The 16,554-nt window shown below is 44.0% G+C and overlaps 1 protein-coding gene across 3 annotated transcripts in view; it reads right to left on the bottom strand.

Annotated features, from left to right (window-relative positions):
* Window positions 1–1,270: 1,270 nt before the first annotated feature.
* The window catches only part of LOC126542981 (arylsulfatase B-like), an 80,629-nt gene continuing 65,345 nt past the window's right edge, over window positions 1,271–16,554 (bottom strand). The window contains exons 10-11 of one of the 3 annotated variants that reach the window (XM_050190115.3): window positions 16,328–16,516; window positions 1,713–1,931 (exon numbers count right to left, since the gene is read on the bottom strand). In XM_050190115.3, the coding sequence (XP_050046072.2) occupies window positions 1,803–1,931; window positions 16,328–16,516 (318 nt within the window). In that variant the 3' untranslated portion in view covers window positions 1,713–1,802. Of the gene's footprint in view, window positions 1,932–16,327; window positions 16,517–16,554 lie in introns of all 3 variants that reach the window. The other 2 variants (XM_055077536.2, XM_050190117.3) reach the window with 2 other exon arrangements.

Consider the following 16,554-nt stretch of genomic DNA (forward strand, 5'->3'; position numbering starts at 1 on the left):
GGCGATAACACCGTCGCCGCGCGCCCTATGCTGTACGTGCATCGGTATGTGCGGGTGCAAGCTTGCGAGCGTCAGCCGACGATCGCGGCTCAATCTCGCGGGGGGGCGTTCTACTCCGGCGGCTGCTGCGTACAGCACGGCGGGCGGCCATCTTGAAAGCAATCTGCGATGCGGACAAAGTGCGTGGTCGCGCGGGTCTCGGCGCGAATCTGCGATGTGCACTCTTAAAACACCTCTGGGGTGTATACTTGTCCCACAACAATGATCGTCATCTGCCTTGCTTGCGCTTCTTTTCTTGAAAATGCTGCGCTTGCTACGTTCCTGTCGAGAATGATATCTCTCGCTGATGACGCGCATGCCGTTCGTGACTTGGAAGTACCGGGTTCGCGCCGTTAAAGAAAGAAAATGCGGGCACGACGGATGGCAATTATTGTTGTGGGACAAGATACGCCCCAAAGGGTGTAAACGTTTTTAAGAGTGTGTACAAAGTGCGCCAAGTGCTCGTAGCTTCGTATGCGCTGTGCTTTCGACGTATAGGTCGCGTTGAAGCGAGACGCAGCACGAAGGTCAATTCGCTCACTGCTGCTGCCGCGCTTCACCGCAGCGTGTTGACAGTGAGGTTCCGATCAAGTGACATGCGTTCATGTTCACCTGTGCGCGCGTGACACCATGCTTGTTAATTTAGTCAGTAAGCGAATGTTTACAAGTTTATACAGCCGATAAATCTACTATACTTACTTCGTATAGCTGTCTACTAATTTGCTGTTGCAATCCATGCTTCGCCTTTCGGGCGAAACTGCGACTTTTTTTATTTGCCCCACTGAATACTTCACTATTGCAAATAGAATTGAAACAGGTGTCAAGCTTAGACCACTATAGTTTAGCAATAAAAAGAATTATGTAAACTGTACCTCTTCAGAGATCTAAAGCGGACAGAATTGATTTATCACAGACCACTCTGAACTATATATCGCTAATATTCGAGTTTACCACTGCTTAAGAAACTTTTGTAACGATTGTAACAACCTCACGTGTGCTACTAAATCTGATAAGTATGTCCGCCTCAGGCTATCTAACTTGCACAGTTTACAGAACTGCGCTATCTGTTTTCCGAGCAGAGTTAGATTTATAACTTCATGGCCTCATTTTTTAAAAACAAGTTTTCGTCACTTTTTGTTAAAACATTCAGGCTTTAAATGAAAATCCTGCTTCTAGCCATTGGTGCAACTTAAATTGATTTCTCTTTTAAAGAAATAAAATTTCGTTCGAATTGGCTCGGACTGTTTATTGAGAGCATTTCTGAGTAATACGTATTTGAGTACAGAAATCGTAGTTGACCCTGAACAAAAAGTTTCCTACCGCCGTTTAAAACCAGCCCTGCGCGACGGCTGCGGTGGTGCTGCATCTGTCCAATGGCAGCGCGACAGCAGTCACGTGTCAAACAAACCGTTTGCCTCCCAATGGTGCGGCGCCGCTCGTCAGAGCGCTTCGCATCACAAAATGTGGGACAGGCTTCACCTCCTTTCTATCTGCATAGCACATGAGGTCCCACAAAGCTCCTCCACGTCCTCGGCAGTCACATGCTCCGGCGCTTGAGTTCTCTCGGCGGCATCTTGAAAACCTGATTGCCTTAGCAATCATATTCCGGCGATCGTTTCAGAAGCACTGCAGTATGTCTCGTCCGCCTCTAGCTGCGTTCTGTGGCATGGCGTGGAAGATATCTGCGACCGGGTGCAATGAAAAGGCTATAAATGTGAAAATGTGCACGAGTGGGCGAGTTTTGCAAGGCAGTTCGGGTCCATTCAGTCGACCCAGGGGGCCCACGTCCCGTTGTGGTTTTCGGGAAACGAGGTCGGGTCCACAGCAGGTTTGAGAGGGGGAACAGTCTGCGCTCTGTACTCTTCCAAGGCCCTGTTCATTGACTCGAGTACCTGAAGAAAAAACGAACAAAGAAGCGCACTCATCGGTACATGCGAATAGTAATGGGCTAGTTGGTGCGAAGAGGAGCAGCATGGAACTGAGTGCATTTCGTGTTCATGCACATTGGTCTACCATTTCTCGAGTGGAGGGGTGGGGGGTGGGTTGCAAACTGCAAACCATATGACTCTATCTCTCTCTCTCTCTCTCTCTCTCTCTCTATATATATATATATATATATATATATATATATATATACACGAGGGCGAATCAGAATGTCCTTGCCCCTATTTTTCTTTTAGCCAAATTACGGCTGTAAATGCGAGGTCAACATATCCATTCCCAGTGGTGGACCTCTCTTGGACTGGCCCGGCCTTATCTGCCGGTAGCTCCGCGGCACGGCGCTGCTGTCAGTTTCTGAAGATGGTGGTTGTGCTTCACACGTCCATGGCTTGCGAGCAACGAAGTGTGGCAATCTAAACGGCCGACAAGCTCCGGCCATTTCACTGGGAGAGTCTGGACCACCCACCATACAGTCCGGACCGCGCCCTAGTGATTTCCATGTTTTCGGCCCTCTGAAGAAATTTCTGGCAGGACAGCGATTCACGTGCAACGATGAAGCCAAGACGGCAGTCCGACGGTGGTTCCACAGTCAGCCGGACGAATTCTACCACAGGGGCATGTCAAATTTAGTGCTGCGATGGGACAAATGTCTGAACTATTGTGGGGACTATGTTGAAAAATAGTGAAGGCACTTAGAATAGTACGTATATTTGTATTTACCTTCATGCACCTTATTTTGGCTAATAAAAAGTAGGGGCAAAGACTATCTGATTCGTCCTCATATATCTATATATATATATTTGATTGGGCACGGCGGCACTCACGGAATGCGGTCAGCTAACAATCCGCTTATCTTCATCCTACAGCTTGTGCCCGGACTGCTGCTCTATGCCGGTCCGAGTGTCGAGCCACCAGGACAAGCCGGAACAACATGCTTTGTGAATGCCACCGCTATCAACCTACAACGAGATTCCGTGCCGCTCAAGTCATGGGACCCCGTGCTGCATCACTCGTCATCCACCTGCGTGGACGCTGGGAGCATGGGCTGTGCGCATGACCTGTCCCCAGCGCCACCACTCAACCCAGCTATAAAAGACCACCTCAAGCAAGGCCGAGCCATTGGGCACGGCGGCACTCACGGAATGCGGTCAGCTAACAATCCGCTTATCTTCATCCTACAGGTGAGGAGGCGATATGGAAAGTGTATCCGCTCAAATGACCCCTTTTTGCTTGTGCTGCCGTGCCCACGGCTATGTGCTGTTATGATTGAGCATGCGATGCATGTACATGAACTCTTATTGCTTGGCGGAGACATTGAGACGAATCCAGGCCCTGAAATCAGCCAACAATTAAAGGAAATAGCTGCGGATATAAAAGAGATTAAGGAAAGTCGCCTGGCTAAAATGGACAAGAAATTAGATCTACTAACAAAACTAGAAGAAAAGGTTGACTCTTGTCAAGAACAAATAGCAAACATGAATATTATTATCAAAGACATGCAAGAAAAAATCGACGATCTAGAGAATCGTAGCAGGCGAAATAACCTGTTAATATATGGCTTACCGGAGGTAGAGGGAGAGACACCCTTGATACTTGAAAGTGCGGTGAACAAAAACATAATTGTAGATACTCTAGAATTAAAACCAGTAGCAATCGAACGTATACACCGAATTGGTAGAGGAGCACCGAACAAGGTTAGGCCTGTAATTCGTAAGCTACTTGACTCAAGGGACAAATCTTCAATACTAAAACGGGGATACAAACTTAAAGATACAGGCCTATCCATTGGTGAAGACTTTTCGAAACGCGTACGCGATATTCGAAGGAAACTTTGGAATAGTGCGAAAACAAACCGACAAAGAAATGAGAAAGTCTCCCTTGTTTTTGATAAGTTATATGTAAATAATCGAGCATATGTTTGGAGCGATGAGAAAGAGGACAAGATACCACTCAATGAAAAACGCGTAGAAGTAGCTACTGCAGGTGCAGCAAAGGCGGTGAGTGCGTCCAGCGACCAAACAAAAAAGGGAGCTATATACTACTCGTCGCACTGCAAAATTAGCGAACTAACACTCCTCACGCTGAACGCAAGAAGCGTCATCAACAAGACTGACTCACTTGAAAATCTGATCATTGATCATGAACCTGACCTAGCAGCCATAACAGAAACATGGCTCACACCTGACATTTTTGATCACGAGTTCGCACCGCCCAACTATTCTGTGGTCCGGAAGGACCGCCCCACACGTGGTGGTGGAGTGGCGTTATTGATAAAGAAGGGCCTTTCCTTTATAGCCCTTCCAGAGGTACAAGGCGCAGAGGCCGTTTTTTGTAAACTACTTTGTGACGGCACAAGCATATTCATAGGCTGTGTTTATCGGAACTCTGATGATGCCTCTATCAGTGTCATTCATGATTACATAGAACGCCACGTGTTTGATTCCCGCGTTGTCCTCTTGGGTGACTTTAATCTGCCAGACATTAACTGGAATAGTATGTGCTACACATCGTCAGCTTCGGATGCATTGTTTGACCTCATGCTAACCTTCAATCTTCATCAGATCGTTTCATGCCCCACCCGCTCACAGGGAAATACTAAGAACATACTAGATCTAATCTTTTTCAGTAACCACTTCGACATAAATCGCATAAAAACTGATGTAATTCATGGTATATCAGACCACGACGTACCAGTGTGCATCGCGCCTCTTGGTGGCAGCATAACCACTCATCCTTCTGTATCTGTAGTAACAGACTTCGAAAACGCTGACGATAACAGCATACTAATGCACCTCGCTCATGAATTCCAGTATTTTTCAGAAATTGGCTCAGATGCTTCAGTAGATGTAAATTCCCTTTGGTGTCACTTCAAATCGGTTGTACTTTACTGCATCACTCACTACGTACCTACAAAAACAAAGCGTCCTCCAAAAAATAATCCATGGATCACGCGAGAAGTTATTCAAGCAAAGCGACGTTTGAAAAGGTTACGTAGGGCAATAAAAACAAAAGGTGGTGGAGAATCCAGAATTCAGAAATTACCGGATGCCATCGCGGAATTCAAGCTTAAAGCTAAACGTGCTAAACAGCACTACTTTGATGTAACACTACCTAATTTTCTTGTTAATAACCCTCAGAGGTTCTGGAATTACTTTCGTACTAATAAAAATGCTACATCACATTCTCTTCCCGAAGAAAAAACTGCTAAGGCTAACGCATATAACGATTTTTTTCGGTCAGTGTTTACTGTAGATGATAACATTATTCCCCCATTTGCAACGCAACATCACGCGAAAATCGCTAAACTAGACATTACGGATGCCGGTATTTTCAATCTACTGCTTAAACTTGACCCAAAGAAAGGTAGTGGCCCCGACGACGTACCTAATACTTTCCTCAAAAGATATGCAGAGTGGTGTAGTAAATATCTTGGCCTAGTTTTCCGGAAATCACTTAAGACTTCACAACTACCTCATGATTGGAAAATTGCAAAGGTAATCCCGATCCACAAAGGAGGTGACACAACATTACCTTCAAATTTCAGACCCATTTCACTAACTAGCACGTCATGTAAACTTCTAGAACACTTAATCTTAAAGCACATGACAGTATTCCTAGAGCGCATTAATTTTTTCTCACCCAACCAACACGGTTTTCGCAGTGGTCTATCGACAGCAACCCAACTAACGGAACTAGTCCACGATCTTGCTGTTACAGTTAATAACCGCGGTCAAACTGACTTGATTCTACTCGATTTGTCCAAGGCTTTCGACTGTGTATGTCACAGCAAATTAATAGCTAAAGTCGAAAAGGTTCTTGGTATAGGAGAACTTTCTGCTTGGATAAAAGGTTTCTTAAATAACCGCTCGCAATTTGTGGTTTACGAAAAAACTCTTTTTAACACAGTCGCAGTAACATCCGGAGTCCCCCAAGGGTCTGTGCTTGGACCATTGCTTTTCTTACTCTATATTAACGATATCACAACTAACATCAATTGCAATATAAAACTATTCGCAGACGACTGCGTCATATACAGAGAAATTAACAATTACAATGATCATATTAAATTAAATGATTCTCTAGCTGACATAGCTGATTGGTGCTCCAAATGGCAGATGCAAATAAACACACAAAAATCCGCGATCATGACTGTAACCAGAAAAACGGTATCATCAATCTTTGTTTACACCATTAACGGCACTCCACTTAACAAAGTTGAAGAACACAAATATCTTGGCGTTACATTAACCTCGGAGCTCAAATGGGACAAACATATCAGTAATATAATCTCAAAGGCGCTGCGCAAACTATTTTTCTTAAAGAGAAGCCTGGCACTCGCAACCAAGTCAACGAAGCTGCTAGCCTACACATCATTTGTAAGGCCTGTTCTCGAATACGCTAACACAGTCTGGTTTCCGCATACACAGACTAACATAAGTAAGCTAGAATCAATACAAAGGAAAGCTGTGAGGTTCATCCATAACAAATATAGACGTACAGACTCGCCAACACATCTTTTAACCCAGTCCGGTTTGCGAACGCTATCCACAAGAGCGAAACACGCTCGCTTAAAATTCTTGTTTCAACTACTAACAAATAACTACAGAATAGATACCTCCCGATACATTTCATTCTCCGAGGCTCGACCTACACGTAACAAGCATGCGCACACATTGACAGAATACACATGCAAAAATGACACATTTAAGTATTCTTTTTTCCCGCTCGCGATAGCAGAATGGAACCAACTTGATCCTACTATCACCAACATTGAATCATTATCCGAATTTATCTTACAAATAGAAAAAACTGTGTGAATAACAGTTCCTATTATGCATGCAGGGACACCGGCACAGATTGCTTTATCCATTAGGAAATTTTAATAAACACTCTAATTTTCGACAGCTTATTCGTTTGCCATAATGATTCCCTAACACTCGTAGTTTATTTTAGTTATTTCTGTTTTATTACTTGCCCTTAGTAATATCTGTGCTATTGTTATAAAGCATCTTGCTCTTCTACATTTCTTTTTTTTATTATTTACTATTCCGTTTAATCTTAACATGGTTTACTTGTATAGTACTATGTATAACTTGCACTGCTTATGTCGTTTTTTTACTTTTTGTGTAATCTATACTTTTTCCTTGCATTGTACAGCTGAATTATTCTACTGCCCAACTGCCACGCTCTCGAAGGAGAGCAGCAGTATTGAAAATAAATAAATATATATATATATATATATATATATATATATATATATATATAGTTAAAAAACGTTAGTTAAAAAACGAAGGGGGGCACACTTACGAAAATTGCATGTTTATTGGTTTAACGTTTCGGCCTTGGCGCGGCCTTTGTCAGTATAAACCAAGGCTGTGCCACGGCCGAAACGTGAACCCAATGAATATGCAATTTTCGTAAGTGTGCCCCTTCGTTTTGTTAACTACCTATGCACCGGACCTACAGAACTTTTCCTTGAAAAAAAAAATATATATATTGTGATTTAGTATTACAATAAGTGAAAGAGCCTGGAAATGCATCTGTCAGTTATTTTTTTATGTTTAACAGAGATATACCTGTTTATCAATCACACACGGTGAACTATGGGGGCCCAAAAAATTATTTGAATTTGCATTTATTTCTTGCAACTATATAAAATCTTAAGAAGATACAGGGACAAAAGACAACGAGTGTCAGACAGAGGTCCCCGATCCCGCCCAGTAGCAGCAGTACAGTGCACATAAAAATCCACATTTGCTAGGAACAATGTTAAAAATTAAACAAAGAAATGTTTTGTGTTGATGTCTACGGCACAAATGTATCGCTAGTTTAGGTAAAAGTATTGCCGAGGTTATACACAACGAAGTACAATCAACATAAATGACATGCAATATTCACAAGAAAAAATACAGCACATGTGTGCGACCTTGATGCATTGCAACCGAATTCCAGCAAAGCTGTTTCTTTCGGACGGTTGCAATAAAAGTGACAGTTTCCTGTAATTATATCGCATACCTTAAAAAGTTGCCCGCATATGTCTGTTCCGTTTGAAACCTTGCCCGCATGTAATGCTTTGGAGCACTTCTTGTTGGGAATTTTTAAAAAGCCAGTATTTCATCAACACATGTCACTTCACCTTAGCATTTACCATGGTGTCCTCCCGCCCTCCCCCCAATTAATTTTCGCTAGATTTGATATTGGTTGAGTTCGCAGTTCTCCCGGGGCAGTGCGATAAATTCTGCTTTGTTCATGAAACACATTCGTTAAACTCCGAATTGCTCGCATGCGTAATTTATAGCAAATGTAATAATTAGTCCCCTGTCTGAAGTTCACCCACATATTGCCCATAACGCGCCCTTTATTTTTGCCTAATGTAAACAAAATGTCTTGCTTAGTTCACCGAGGACATCGCTGAAACTAAGATGGAACCTCTTACGACGCGTCAAAACAGGGGGAAGAAAATGACGGCCCAGTAATTATTTGTAGCTCTTCTAACTGGACCAGGAACGTAAAAGTTTTGTCGCACATTGCACTTACCTTGACCCCCCCCCCCCCCCTTCATCCTTGCACAAAATATAGACCTATTGTAAACTACAGCTATGTCGGGACACTAGGAAGCATAGCTAGCTGCTATATCACACGCACTAACACACGAATAAGTATTTACAAATAAGTATTTTACAAACGCTGTCTTTGATCCAACCGCATTTAACTTCGCACAGCGTTTCCATAGCATATCACCAATTTTCGCTGAATTTGGTCTTGGTCGATATTACAGTTCATCTAGGGCAGTGGGCTCGATACTGCCCCGCTTGTTAGACACGCTCATAAAACTCTAGAGTGCTTGCATACGTAATTTATTGCGAAAGCCCGAATTACCCATCTATAATAAGGGATATTCGAAACTATAACGTGAGAAAGACTGAAGAGGCCGTAAAATATGGACGTAGCATTAAATCGGTGAGAAAGAAACTTGGCATATAGGACAAACCAAGATGTATGCACTTAAAGATAAGCACGGTAATATCATCAGCAATCTCGAAGATATAGCAAAAGCAGCGGAAGAATTCTGTACTGACCTGCACAGTACCCGGAGGAGTCAGGATACCTCAATTAGAAACAGTATAATGAACAGGATACAGGAACTCCTCCTATAACTAGCGATGAAGTCAGAAGGGCCTTGCATGAAATGAAACGAGGAAGAGCGGCAGGAGAAGATGAAATAACAGTCGATTTAATCAAAGATGGAGGATACATAGTGTTTGAAAAACTGGCGGCTCTTTATATGAAGTGTCTCTCGATTGCAAGGGTCCCAGAAAATTGGAAAAATGCAAACATTATACTAATCCACAAAAAAGGAGACGTTAAAGAATAGAAAAATTATAGGACCATTAGCTTGCTCCCAGTATTATATAAAATATTTACCAAAATAATCTCCAATAGAATAAGGGCAACACTGGACTTTAGTCAACCAACGGAACAGGCTGGCTTTAGGAAGGGTACTCTACAATGGATTACATCCATGCCATCAATCAGGTTATCGAGAAATCCGCAGAGTACAATGAGCCTCTCTATATGGCTTTCATAGATTACGAAAATGCATTTGATTCAGTAGAAATATCAGCAGTCATAGAGGTACTACGTAATCAAGGAGTACAGAACGCTTACGTAAATACCTTAGGAAATATCTACAGAGGTTCTACAGCTACCTTACTTCTTCACAAGAAAAGCGGGAAGATACCTATAAAGAAAGGGGTCAGACAGAGAGACACAATCTCTCCAATGCTATTCACTGCGTGCTTAGAAGTCTTCAAGCTATTAAACATGGGAAGGCTTAGGAGTAAAAATCGACGGCGAATATCTCAGCAACCTTCGGTTTGCCGATGACATTGTTCTATTCAGCAACAATGCAGACGAGTTACAACAAATGATTGAGGTCCTTAACAGAGAGAGTGTAAGAGTGGGGTTGAAGATTATTTGCAGAAGACAAAGATAATGATAAATAGACAGACAAAGGAACAAGAGTTCACGATCGCCAGTCGGCCTCTAGAGTCTGTGAAGGAGTACGTTTACTTAGGTCAATTAATCACAGGGAACCCTGATCATGAGAAGGAAATTCACAGAAGAATAAAAATCGGTTGGATCGCATACGGCAGACATTGCCAGCTCCTGATTGGAAGCTTACCGTTATCATTGAAAAGGAAGGTGTACAATCAATGCGTTTTACCAGTGCTGACTTATGGGGCAGAGACTTGGAGACTGACAAGGAAGCTTTAGAACAAGTTAAGGACCGCGTAAAGAGCGATGGAACGAAGATTGCTAGGCATAACGTTAAGAGACAGGAAGAGAGCAGTTTGGGTCAGAGAGATAACGAGTGTAGACGATATTGTAATTGACATCAAGAGGAAAAAATGGAGCTGGGCAGGTAATGTAATGCACCGGTTAGATAACCGTTGGACCACTAGGGTTACACAATGGGTACCAAGAGAAGGAAAACGCAATCGAGGACGACAAAAGACTAGGTGGAGCGATGAAATTAGGAAATTCGCGGGCGCTAGTTGGCATCGGTTGGGGCAGGACAGGGGTAATTGGAGATCGCAGGGAGAGGCCTTCGTCCTGCAGAGGACATAAAACAGGCTGATTATTATTATTATTATTGAACTTCACCTACACATCACCCATTACGTTGTCCTTACAGTCACCAAACATAAAGAAGGGGCCTCCTATAGTTCAGTAAGAACACCAGGCGAACTTAATATATCACGCATGAAAAAGCAAATAGAAACAAATTGAGGTTTCACTAATTATTCGTAACGTTTCAAAATGAGCCAGAAATGTTAAAACTATGCGACAAATTGCACTTAAAATGCTGCCTATTCCTTCAACGTATAAAATATCTGAAACGCTGAGTTCACTTGGGACATCGGGAAACCTAGCTAATAACAGCAGCGTGATACTTTCGATTGCTTGTTTCATCATCATCATCATGAGCCTGTTCTATGTCCACTGCAGGACGAAGGCCTCTCCTACAAGTTTGTTTGAAGTTTTATTTGATCAACACACATTTGCCATCTCAAATAAACTTTGCGTATTGTTTACCTTGTGGTCAAAATATTTTACCTCAATTGTAGTTGCAATTATGCCAGCGCAGCCATCTAAGTCTTACACCGCTCGTACAACAGACTAATACCGCTGTAGACCACTTGCATACGTATTCTGCAGGAAAAGGGGCATTCAACCGACCCATTTGGAACATTGCTTACACATTACCGATACCATGCCTTAATTTTCCTCAGATGTCTTGTGTAGCTCACCAAGGAAACAGGAGAAACAAACAACGTATATCGAATGATGCATAAAGACACGTGAAAAACGAAAGTTTAGTAAATGTCTGCTACACTTGCATTTAGCGCGCAGGAAAGTGAAAGTTTCGTCAACGCGTTGCGCTTACAATTTCCCCTATTTTCACGGAATTTCAAGTCTGTGTATCTCGTGATGTTGTTTCAGGAGTCTGGAAAACATTTCGATTAGCGGCAGTATCACACCCAGGAACGCTTGAATTAGTAACTTTCTAGAAAGGCTGTAATGAACCTACACAGAATAAGCCTTTATCGTTCGCCACTCAGAAAACTGCTTCGTACTTCGAATAAATATAAACAGCGTGCCGCGCATGGTTTACCGAGGATACTGGGGGAAAACAACTAAATGACGTTTACAACGGATAAAAATTGCGAGAAAGCGAGTATTTAGTAGCTGTTTTCAGAGCACATAAGCAACCTATACACAATTAAAATTTTCGGTACACGTCACCAAAAGGTAGTCCTCATTTCTTCGAATATGAACTATCGGCCGTTTTGGTCCTGCCGGGAAAGGAGTAATAGTGTAGCTTTAATTTAGAAGCAGCCTGAAAATGAAATAGAAGTCAGAAGTGACACACTCCTTTAGAAAAAATTCAAGTCAGTGTTCTATTGGTATTGAAATGGCTCCTCACGTTCGACCAAGGCCATTTTCACGAGCATATCTACGATAAGTCGTGATTACAGAATGACATTCGACAGTTATACCTGTAAGTGGTTTGATTCGATTTTTTATGGTGATAAGATATTGACACTGTCATCTCTGTGCGAAGATTCAATAGTTCCAGAATTTGCTAATCCAACGATTTCATGCCGTAAGGTGCACTAATCGTTGGGCGCGGCTGATTTCAGTACTTTACGTTTCAAATGCGTGTTTTCAAATGCGTATATAGCGGTCGCACACAAATGATGAAACTGGGCATGATGCAAGTAGCTGACAACCGGCCGACGTGAGCCCTCCGCAAGGGTGCGCGTCGTCCGCTGCAGCGCGGTTCCCGAGAAGGCAGGACGGTGTGAGAAAAGCATCGGTTGCGTGGCCGCTCTATGAAGAAAGGAAATTGAGCTTCACGTGTGTTGTGGCGGACTTTCCAGCGTGCAGCCGCAAGTGCCCGCTTTCAAACAGATAATGAAGCCAAGGTAAGCAAAGGAGAAGTTATTTGCAGTTTTACTTCAAGTGTAGAAATGGTAAAGGAAAATAAATGTGGGCGAAAAAACAACTTGCCGCTGGTGGCGCTGAACTCACAACCTTCGCATCACGCTGCTCTTACGAGCGGCCACTTGTTTTCTCGTCCACTTTCATTTCCCTTTAATTTATCATTTATACAGCTAAATTAAAACTACAAATAGCTTCCCCTAAGCTGTTCTTGCCTTCATTATCTGTTGGCTTCGTATGATACTCCCCCATTTCAAGGCAACATAAAGTATGAAGTTTGCTTGGAGTCTGTTTGATAAGAACAGAACTCAGACTTACGTATACACATTGACAGATGCATGTAATGCCGTTCACAATTAGACGTTTGGGCGACTGAGAAGCATGTGTGAATGATAAATGACAGCTTTCAGTTATCCAGGACATCATGGCAATGACTAATCTTACAAGGGAACAACATAAGTTACCATACGCACGTGGAGTGCTGTGTTCCCACAAATTATTACAAAGGGATGAAAACATAGGAGACTGGCCAAATAATAAACCAGAATAAATTCATATAGGCTGCCTAAAAGTCAGGCGTCCTTAATGCATGATTCAAAATTATTGCGGAGCCGAAGTTACCTGGTCCATGTCAATTGTACCCCTGCGTAATAGTCCCAGCTATACACTAGTATCATGCAGCAAAATCATTCGAAACAGTCCTCACAACCACCATTCCTCCTTCGAGACCTAAATGAGTGTCTATCCCGGATACATAAAAAAAGAGGCGACATGAAATAGCCGTACACGAATACTAAGCGAACAGCCAAGGCCTATTCGAATAGTATTCGAATATTCGCATACACCCAGCTTATATAACGTTACGATCTACAGCTGCTGTCGATGAGGATGAACCCGCCGCAGTGGCTTAGCGGCTATAGTGTTGCGCTGTTGAGCACGAGGTCGCGGGATCAAATCCTGGCCGTGGCGGCCGCATTTCGACAGGGACGAAATGCAAGAACGCCCGTATCCCGTGCATTGTGGGCATGTTAAAGATCCCTTGGTGGTCAAAATTAATCCTCCGTGGTTTTGGCTCGTGGTTTCCTCAAAATTTCTCTACATCACGCAGTACATTGTTGAAAATGACGAGCTTACAAAGTCACGAAGTCGCTTGAAGCCAGAAGGACGAAATTTAGGCAAATCCCATAATTCCCATGCTGGCTCAACCACTCCCATTGAAGCTCCCGTAGACATCGGCGCCAGAGTTTCCTAAAGTGATTATTGTATGAAACCCTATGGGCTCTAAGTGGTGCCCAACCACGCGCTAAAAGTGGCTTACACCTAGTAGAAACAAATCTCGAAGGCTATGTTTTAGCTGGCGGAGCCGACAGAGCAGCTGTGCGTGTGCGGTTGCGCGGAATGCTCCCTTGCCATCCACCCTCGGCGCCGTTGTCTGAGCCGGTGGCTTTGATCCTTGATGCACTTGTGATGCCCTTAAAGCCGGCCTCGGCAACTCCGTCGCCTCGGTGGCAGTAGGGTGCTTCAATGTTAGCGCCGCCTCCCACGGAGAAGCGTGGCATCGAGGCACCCTATAGCTAATCAGCGCAATTTATCAGGAGGGCGAAAGCAAATCCACCACTTTCCCATCCCTATTCGCAACTCCGCTCCCCTCGCCCTCCCTCGCAACCTAAAATGAGGGTGGAATTTTGGCGTATAGCTGAGGAAAAAAAAAAAGAAAAAAACGCTGCTCGTGAGCCTCTCCTTCCAAACCTGTGGAAATCAATTTTGGCATGCCTTTGCGCTTGCCTGTGTCGAACGCTGCTGTAGAGCGTGCTTTTAGCCTGGTCTCCTTGACTAAGTCCGATCACAGAAATAAACTGGCAATGCGAACATTAGAAATGACCTTGTACGTAGGGATGCTACGAAAAATTCGATGCAGATGAACGCGTCCTGGCCAGATTTAACGCTGCCGTGATGTACTATAAGTAAAAACAATGCAAGCCCTGAAAAGGAAAACTGTAGCTTCCACCGTGGTTCGAAAATAAGCAGCGGGAGTGCATGCAACTAGGCTACCCCAGGCGCATGTTGCTGAACATTATTTTGCGTCCGTGACAGCTAAAAAGCAGAGTTCGTAGTTAATATTCCTGTATATAACTATAAATAATATTGAGTGCTATCTGTCATATAATGAAAACATTGTGATAGGCTTTACAGAAAGTTCATTGGTTAGATGTGTGCTTACTACGGGACCTGTAGCGGGTAATTGTGCGCGCACCACGGGCAGCCTTGTGGAGTGGAGGAATTATGTAGTTGCTTTATCGGCAGCGCCGCGCGGTGGATTTTTTTTTCTCCCTCTGCAGCGATTAGCTGGGTCTTGAGAGTTTCCGGGGCCAACCAGAAAGTGTTTTGTGTGCAAGCATCATGCAGCTGTTGTTGATGTCGAGGGTCGACGGTCATGGTGTCACGGACATTTGCTACGACAGGTTGTGCAAAAAAAGGATTGACGTATCCTAATGCGAAAATGTCTATGCAAATGAAACTGCAAATAAAAATGGCTATATTTAGCTACATTTTCCCCCCTCCTTTTTGTGTTTAGCTACATTTGGGCTACAGTTTCTTTAACCCTGGGCTACGCCGCCTCGTCCGACCTGGCAACACGCCGACCAGCGTGCGCGCGTCCGCAAGCGTACGAGGGGCTACATGCGTACACAAACGTGCATAGCGCGCCTCAATGCCCGTAATTCTAGCAAGCATACGGAGGTTGCTTACGCGACTTATGCCCGTTGTACTTGTGTTTTGCGTCTTGTAGGTCTCAAAGGTCGCTCCCGCTCAAGAATAAAAGTAACGACGTCATCAGCTGGACAATTTTTATTAAACACGCGTTGCTTTTCCTTTTATTAAAAATCCGCCCTAACACAGGCTCAAGAGAGCGAACGACCGGCAACAGGTACGGCTGGCGAGGACGTAGACCACCTACCGCCCCAGCCACCCCAACCTAAGCGCAAAAAGAAAGCAGAAGTGAAGTGGATTGACAAAGATTTTACGCCTATAAGCACCGATTGCACATTCAATCACTAAGAAGCGACTGCTCCGCTGGAGCCTCTTGAGTACTTTCTGAATTATCTTACAGAAGAAATGTTCAGCGAGCCAGCCAAGTTCACAAACATTTAACCAATACCCACAAACTCCACAAGGTATGCATGATGCCGTCAACCGCTGGCCAAGGCACGTCGCTACGAACTTCGCTCAACGATATAAAAAACATGGATGCAATTCGAGTTTGCTGCCGCAAGTGCGAAGTCTTTCTTTGCTTGTCTGCTGGAAACGACTGCTTTTACGAATTTCATACCAGAATGTGAAATCTTGTGTTGCAACACTCGAATGTTTCCAAAGAATGTTTGATTTCAGAAGCGAATTACTCGAAACAAACGATTTCTAACCGTGAAGCTACTCCAAGTGAAAAGCGGAAGGTTGCCATTGAGCCGCCGTGTACAAGTTATGCACGTGACCTAATTTTTTGAGGGGGTAGAAATAAAATTGATTTTGTTGGTTGCAGTATGCAACGTAACCACAATCCGACATAATTCAGAATTCTTGTTGTTTTAATTGTTAATTTGCGCCTAAAGATGTTAAGGACATCTTACACCGATGCCACACGGCCATTTTCGATCGCGATAGGCTCCCTAGCGCAGGCTGCGGAAGGGAGCCAATAGGTAACTAGAAATTCGGTCCGGATCGGTCTTGATCGCGATTGAAAGTGCCCGTGTGGCACAGGTCGGCTTCCGTACACTCCAGGCGCTCTGCCAATACTTGCACTATGCCCAAAAGTCAGGCTGGCCTAAACGTACGCGCACCGCACCTGCTTGTGTGTGGAGGCCAGATTATTGCATTCGCAGGGGTCCTTGTCCAAGTCGAAGAGAAACACGTTGTCAGATGACTGGAAACGCGACTCGTCGCCACACGGTCCGTCCGGGCAACTCAGCGTGGTGTTGGCCCTCCAGTCCGGCGCAAAACCCAACTCCCGCTTGTGGTACAGGGCTCGCAGTGTCTGGAACATTGTTAGAGGAGGGGGCTTAATTGCGCAAG

This window comes from Dermacentor andersoni, chromosome 2, assembly GCF_023375885.2.
Source record: "Dermacentor andersoni chromosome 2, qqDerAnde1_hic_scaffold, whole genome shotgun sequence".
Lineage (NCBI taxonomy): Eukaryota > Metazoa > Arthropoda > Arachnida > Ixodida > Ixodidae > Dermacentor > Dermacentor andersoni.